The sequence below is a fragment of the Echeneis naucrates genome, chromosome 20, assembly GCF_900963305.1.
Source record: "Echeneis naucrates chromosome 20, fEcheNa1.1, whole genome shotgun sequence".
NCBI lineage: Eukaryota > Metazoa > Chordata > Actinopteri > Carangiformes > Echeneidae > Echeneis > Echeneis naucrates.
Window position 1 is genome coordinate 911678 of NC_042530.1, and position 8171 is coordinate 919848.

Here is an 8171-nt window from a genome sequence, read left to right on the forward strand (position 1 = left end):
TCAGACTAAAAGCCTTCCAGCTGTCAGGCCTCTGATGGAGAACAGACCTGATATACCTTTCTGCTCCATCTCACCTGAGCTGCCTCCAGCAAAAGACTCATTTCTGACGCCAACGCAGCAGGCAGGTGTGTCTTATGTGAACTTATCACGTTGCCGTCACTGCATCACTACTTTCTTTTTCTTCAGAAGATTCCTTCTCTGACTCCAGAAGAGAAAATGAGGAACTGATTCTGCAGAGCTGCAGAGAGATGTTGCTGAGCTTCGATCAATACGAGAAGTTGAATTAACTCCACTTTACAGACGTTTATTCACCAACTAATCAAATCCAGAAAAACTCTCTCTGCCTCCTGATTGGCTGAGCCTCGAATTACACGGCTGAAACATGAGGCAAGGGCACCGAAAAGGTCCCGTCGATGTGCCGATGGTCTCTCTGGAGAACAGCAGCAGCCTCTCGCTGTATTTCCTTTATCGCCCTCGAAGAACTCCCCCCACTGCTCAGACTTTTCTACCCACCTGGAACGGTGACGGGTTACTGAAACTGTGCCCCCCCAGGGTGGGGAAACGTTAGCAGGGAGGACGAAAGAAGAATATTCCACTCTGGATCTAGAAATGTCCCCGTTTCAGTATTTTCGCTGCAGATGGCTTGTTGCTTCTACCCTTTTTAAGAATTTCATCGAAATCTGCCTGGAAAGAATGACGTGATTTGGCACTAATTACAGAGAAAATGGAGACACTTCATCATAATTAATTCAAATTAATTTCTATCTCAGCCTTCAGAGGGTCAGCCACAGTGCAAGAATCTAGAAAACCTTGATAATTTACTCTGATTTCTCTGTGTCTAGAATCTTTTATCCATCATGGACTGTATTAAACAACAGGCCCAATTCTCATTATGATTTGGTAGACTTCAAAATGCTCCTATTCTGGCTCTGCTATTTTCAACATCACTGTTGTTTCTTGCTTCTCTATAGGCAGCTGAAATAAAGCACAGATGATTCGTTTCTGATGAGTTTGAATCTTCATGTGGAACATCAGGTACACCTTTGAAGTGCACAGTCTCAACTTTAATGTGAGCAATCTTACATCAGTATAGAAAGAACTATGTGAGAGATCTGGACCGTTTTAAACACACAGTTTAGTTCAAGTCGAACAAAATCTGTGTGCTTAATATTCCTTTTGCAGACAAAGACCATCGCCAGCAGAAGCTTCGTACAGTATCTTGGCAGAAATCAGGTGACTGACGAAGAATCATCGACCGGCTGGGTGATGAAACGTGGTCTGATGAGTTTGGGGTGTTTGACTTCATTCATCCTCTGACATCATCAGTAAGTGTTTTTCTTTTCCACCCTTCCCTCTCTCTGTCACATTAGCAGAGGCTGAGTTACTGCCTTTCTGACATTTTAATCTCTTTTGTTTGCATGTTGTGATAAAAACCATCCGTGAGGTCACAAGTTGTTCACCATCGAGCAAATCGTTTCTTCACTTCTTTTACGAATTTTCTTTTCTGCTTCCATTTTGAGAAACCCACAACCTTTGACATCTCTGTCTTCTTACTTCAGTTATGTTTTAATGCCTGCATGTTGTGAACTGTGTACTTAAAAGCGTAGTAGAATGTAATCCTGTGTGAGTTGCAGAGTAAACTGAGTATGTAACTATCCGAACATGTTTCAGAGTTCTTCTGCAGAAACATTCTAACACGCTGTCAGAAGGATGGTGTGTCTGCTGATTAATGAGGTGGATGCGTCGTTAAAAAGCTCATTCAGAACAGGTTTTCACTTATAATTTGTCAGATATTCAGAATCCCACAAGGTGACCGCTGCATGCATACACACAACCGCAGCAGGAGAGTAAATACACAACAATATATATTAGTACAAACGCACAACTTAGCATTCATAGTGTGACCACTTCAGCTATCACTCTGCCCACCGCTGTTTGCTGCTGGTATCGGATCCTGTGACTAAATTAAGGATTTTTTTCAGTCCAAGGTCTTAAATCACACACCATGCTCAGTGATCGACCTCAGCTTGTATTCATTTTGTTTTATCAATCATCTTGGCAAAGGAGGCGTCACCTTGAGGAGACGGAGGATCAATACCAAACATCCAGCAGACAGAACGACTGTGTTGATACTGTGTGTGTGTGTGTGTGTGTGTGTGTGCGCTAGTATTGAGTGTGTTAACTGCTTTTGAAAGGAGGGAACATAAACGCAGCGACACACACAGCCTCTCTGCTGTGCTGCGGCAGAATACACGGGTGTCCTCCACTGCTCGACAAAGGAGGGAGTCACAAACTTCAGTTTTTGGGCTAAAAGTTGGACATCGAGTTCCAAAGGAGACCAGGAAGAGGTGACGCCTCATTTGTCCGGTACAGCAGCCAAGACATCCTTTAGCAGGTTTAACAAAAACCTGAGTCATGATTATTAAGGGATGTTCGTCTTTTCTGTTTTCTGCATCAGAAGGTGTAAAAGCCATCAGACGTATGAGGTTGACTTAAGGTCTTACATCATCACAATGAAGTCAAACCACAGAAGTCAGTGATTTTTGATGTCATATCATCTCAAAGGTGCCACTGCAGTCAGATATCAGTGACCAAACAGGAAACGAGGAAATGAGAGATTAGAAAACCAAAGCAGCAAACAGCCCATCTGACCAACAATCCAACAGGAGCCTCAAAATAATAAGATATGAACCACCTGTTCCGTTTGTATCTAAAACACTAACTGTCGACGGACGCTGCGGGAAGAGACACAGGAGACGTCAGAGGACGAGTCCGGCAGCATCAAATCCTCCTGAACAACAGCAACTCCCACGATCCCACGCTACTTCACAGCACAGCCAAAAGTCAGCAGAACAGCAGAAGTTACAGACAAACATCATCAGCTGGAGCTAATTAACCTTAATTTTCTGTCGCAGCTAACATGAAAAGGAATGTGCAGCAGGGATTGTTTATCAGTGATCAGGTCAACTTATACATCCTGCAGCTCGTCTCATTATCAGGCTGGAGGTTTCTGAAGAGTCGAGGGACTTCAAGGAATCACATTTATGTATGAAAAGAAAAAGCTGTTGATTTTCCGGACGCTGCGGTAAATCATAAAAACAGAGGAAGCTCAGGATTATCACGTCTTACCTTATAGACCTGTCCATATGTTCCATTTCCAACCAGTTCCACCAGCTCAAAGATACCAGCTGGGTCCTGGGAGAGAGAGAGAGAGAGAGAGAGAGAGAGAGACAGTGGGGCAAAACGGAAAAGTTATTCAAGGGAAACATAACTCTGACCAAACTGGACACAAGATGGATGTTGGTATTTAAGGTGGAATTTGACCTTCATGCACTCTCGCTCTCTCTCTCTCACACACACACACACACACACACACACACACCAATGCCTATTCATTGTGTAGCTGTAGTATTGCCTTGTACAGCCCCCCCATCTGAGCCCAGACTGATTCAGCTCGTTTTCCAGGCTCTGGTCTAGCCGACCAGTTTTTCTCCGAGCCCAGAAGGTGGCAGAGCTTCAGTGTGACGGAGGTCAGTGAGGTTAAAAATGTGTGTGTCGTTACTTTAGTATAAAATCCTCCATTAAGCAGCGTCGGCCCTCTGACAATGACCGCAGAAACACCCATACAGGATTACTGCAGACTGCCTGAGGCCGGAAGGCAAATTCCAACACACACTGAGCTACACACATCAACACACAAGAGATAATCTTATCTACAGGCTGATTAAAATTCACTAAACCTCCCAAAACACATATCTTGATCTTTAAGCATACCTGTGTGTGTTTGGTATTAGCTTAGGTGTGTGTCTGTTAGCGTACAGCGGGCCACAGGAGAGCATTAGGACTGTTAGAGTGGAGCCTCCTGAACGGGATTATCTCAAAAAGCTGCGTTCCTTTTCACTCAAGGTCAAACAGAAGCACATTGAAGCCTGGAGGAGTGAGAAAAGCTGCTTGATTTCACATTTGACAGATATTCAACATTTTATCGCCCGGCGTCTCGTGCCACAGATGATATAGAACTACCTGAAGAAACAGACACAGGGTGGGCGGAGCCATCTGCCTCACCTGCTCATCGTGTGTTTTCTTCCCCTTCGTGTTTACATGCACATTTTGGGGGGATTATTTGAGAATAAATCTTGGATTGATGTTTTGTGGCTTCCATGCCCCAGAATGATCCAGCTGAACCTTCCTGATCGTGGACCTGGACCTGGACTTTCTGGAGTTTTTTTGTTGTTTGTAGTGGAGACAAACTACAGACTCTTTCTTCTGGCCTCACTTCAACAGAGGTCCTAAACCGAATCATTCAATTTAACGTTTCTATTAATCGTTCACACACTCTGGTTACAACAACACACACACACTGAGATCTAGTTTGTGCTTCAGCTTGGAGCTTTGCACGTACAACATTTGGATGCTGTGTGTAATCCCAAAGAGAGCTCGCTCAGCCAGGATCATTTCTGTCAGAGTCTGTTCTGACCCGGCGGACTCTTTTTCAGGTGCGTTCGTGTTTCAGCACCTCTCAAAGTGACAAGAGGAGACCGGGGCAGGACATCCGACCCCCCTCCTGCCGAACGGATTCCACTCCGTCTGAAAAGGACACGAGCTAACAGAGAATAACAAGGCTGTGACCCGTGTGTCCTCATCTGGAGCTCTGTCAAGACTCTAACAGCTATTAATACTGTCCCCGGCCCGTCGCTGACATATTTCAGAATAGAGTCTGTCAGCGTGGAGGATGAAGACTTCGGCCCTGATGGGAGGTACAGCGAGGAGGAGGAGGGAGGGGAGGTGATGAAGGGTCAGACTACATGAGCAATCATGAAGAGATCATTTGGGATGTGACGCTCTGCAGCCACAGGAAGTGTGTGTGTGTGTGTGGGTCTGTGTGTGTGCTTGCGACAGGCTTTGCGTCACGCTGAAATGTTTCCCCCAGCTCTCTCTGCTCCGTCCTTCGTGACCTAATTTCTACTCATCATGCCGCGAAGGGAGAGCGCAAGGATTCACATTTTTACAACATGCACATGGCTCCCCATCCTTCTATCAGCCTTTCTTTGTCCTACAGTGTGTGTGTCCCTGTCTCTGACACACACACAGACACACACAGACACACACAGACATGCAGTCCCACCCGTAGATCATGCCCAGACTTGATTGTGGCTCTGCAGGTACAACTGTGTTGCATAAGCAGCAGGCAGAAGGAGGAGAAACGAAAGAACAGCTGTGCACAATAACACAAAACCACACACACACACACACACACACACACACACTCTCTCTCTAAGAGACAGGTGACTCCTCCAGCTGCTGGACTGAGCACATGTTAAATCCACAAATGAAATTCAAGTTTAGATTTCTGTGAATCTACAATTAGTCTCTGCCCCACACACACACACACACACACACACACACACACACACACACACACACACATTCCTTCAGCACACCTCCTATCGTCACACACGCGCACAGACACACAAACAGCCACTGCAATGCAATGCTGCTGTCGCCACAACATCACGAAATGGCGGAACTCGCTCCTGTTGCGGTTTATCGTCTCTGTTATTCACGGTCCGTGCGCGTGCGCGTGCATCTGTCACCTCTGCATCACGGTGTGTGTGTGTGTGTGTGTGTGTGTGTGTGTGTGTGTGTGTGAGCAGCTTAACATCTGCCCCACATCGCACACACAGAACGCGCTCCATTATGCCATCCGACGCACGCGCGTGGATGCATGTGCACGCACGCGCATCCTCCTCCTCAGCAGCAGCTCGCGGCCTGATTACATCACGACCCAATTATAAAAAAAAACACACAACAACAACAACAAACAACAGGCCACATGAGCACACTCCATCAGCGCAGTGCACGCGCACACGCACGTCAGGGAGGACAGGTGCTCCCCGGCTTCACACGCACACGCACACGCACGGGACACCTACCCGGAGCGCGGACAGGTCTATCTCGTCCAGACTCCTCGCCGGGGAGTCGCTCGCCATCGTTCCGTCGGTTGACTCGGAGCTCAACCCGCTCACGGCTTCGACGATCCCCGGAAAAGCGTGCGAAGGCTCCAGGTGCTACATGCCGCTCAGGCCGCTCGGTCCCCGGCTACATGTCTCCACCGACACCGCCGATCTGCAGAGAGGAGGGGCCGACTCACACCGTCAGTCCGTCCGTCCGTGTGCCGGAACAGCAGCGCGCTTCCCGGGAGTGGCCTGTGAGGAGGCTGCGCTACAGACAGAGACGCCCACTGCACACACAGACACACACACAGACACACACAGACACACACCTCAGTGGCAATCAATCCAACTGACCCTGAGGTCCGGTTTAAACTGACAAATACCCTCCAGGGGGCCATTTCCATACTTTATGCCTCATTTTATCGTCATCAAACTTTATTTATGTTCTGATCAGTTTGGAATAAAAAAAAACAAAAACACAAACTTCTCTGAGGATTAAGATTTAAAGTGTGTCGTAGGTTTCATGGATTCAGGTCGTTATTCAGAAGGACAGGTGACTTGTTCTCTACCTGACTAACCCAGAACCCCCTGAAGGTGTAAACACACACTCTGCTGTCCCCTGAGACACGATTGTCCCGTTTCAGGAACAGAAAGGTAAGGCTGCGTTAAGAAACACTAAAAACACAAAGAGTGAGGTCATTTCTCAGGAAACACCTGAGTCCGAGGTGACCTGAAGGCCTCCTGACCTCCATCGGAGCTTCAGTCAGGTCATTTCTCAGGTCACACCTGAGTCCGAGGTGACCTGAAGGCCTCCTGACCTCCATCGGAGCTTCAGTCAGGTCATTTCTCAGGAAACACCTGAGTCCGAGGTGACCTGAAGGCCTCCTGACCTCCATCGGAGCTTCAGTCAGGTCATTTCTCAGGAAACACCTGAGTCCGAGGTGACCTGAAGGCCTCCTGACCTCCATCGGAGCTTCAGTGAGGTCATTTCTCAGGAAACACCTGAGTCCGAGGTGACCTGAAGGCCTCCTGACCTCCATCGGAGCGTCAGTCAGGTCATTTCTCAGGTCACACCTGAGTCCGAGGTGACCTGAAGGCCTCCTGACCTCCATCGGAGCGTCAGTGAGGTCATTTCTCAGGAAACACCTGAGTCCGAGGTGACCTGAAGGCCTCCTGACCTCCATCGGAGCGTCAGTGAGGTCATTTCTCAGGTCACACCTGAGTCCGAGGTGACCTGAAGGCCTCCTGACCTCCATCGGAGCGTCAGTGAGGTCATTTCTCAGGTCACACCTGAGTCCGAGGTGACCTGAAGGCCTCCTGACCTCCATCGGAGCGTCAGTCAGGTCATTTCTCAGGTCACACCTGAGTCCGAGGTGACCTGAAGGCCTCCTGACCTCCATCGGAGCGTCAGTCAGGTCATTTCTCAGGAAACACCTGAGTCCGAGGTGACCTGAAGGCCTCCTGACCTCCATCGGAGCGTCAGTCAGGTCATTTCTCAGGTCACACCTGAGTCCGAGGTGACCTGAAGGCCTCCTGACCTCCATCGGAGCGTCAGTGAGGTCATTTCTCAGGAAACACCTGAGTCCGAGGTGACCTGAAGGCCTCCTGACCTCCATCGGAGCGTCAGTGAGGTCATTTCTCAGGTCACACCTGAGTCCGAGGTGACCTGAAGGCCTCCTGACCTCCATCGGAGCGTCAGTGAGGTCATTTCTCAGGTCACACCTGAGTCCGAGGTGACCTGAAGGCCTCCTGACCTCCATCGGAGCGTCAGTCAGGTCATTTCTCAGGAAACACCTGAGTCCGAGGTGACCTGAAGGCCTCCTGACCTCCATCGGAGCGTCAGTGAGGTCATTTCTCAGGAAACACCTGAGTCCGAGGTGACCTGAAGGCCTCCTGACCTCCATCGGAGCTTCAGTGAGGTCATTTCTCAGGAAACACCTGAGTCCGAGGTGACCTGAAGGCCTCCTGACCTCCATCGGAGCGTCAGTGAGGTCATTTCTCAGGTCACACCTGAGTCCGAGGTGACCTGAAGGCCTCCTGACCTCCATCAGAGCGTCAGTCAGGTCAGATCTGGAGCCTTCTGCTGAAAATGGTGTTTCTGTGGCGCCACCCAGAGGAGATGTGGGCCGGAGTGTCATTTCACTGACTGCACAATAAAATCTCAACATTTTAAGACTGACTTCATTCCTGAGTCAGTTCAGGCGGATGGATCTGGAA

General features: G+C 48.7%; 1 protein-coding gene across 2 annotated transcripts in view; it reads right to left on the minus strand.

Annotated features, from left to right (window-relative positions):
• tnikb (TRAF2 and NCK interacting kinase b) overlaps positions 1-6188 on the minus strand; it is a 34732-nt gene extending 28544 nt beyond the window's left edge. Inside the window, exons 1-2 of one of the 2 annotated variants that reach the window (XM_029529605.1) lie at positions 5934-6188; positions 3130-3195 (exon numbers count right to left, since the gene is read on the minus strand). In XM_029529605.1, coding sequence (XP_029385465.1) covers positions 3130-3195; positions 5934-5990 — 123 coding nt within the window. In that variant the 5' untranslated portion in view covers positions 5991-6188. The remainder of the gene's footprint in view (positions 1-3129; positions 3196-5933) is intronic. The other variant, XM_029529604.1, reaches the window with a different exon arrangement.
• Between the last annotated feature and the right edge of the window lie 1983 nt (positions 6189-8171).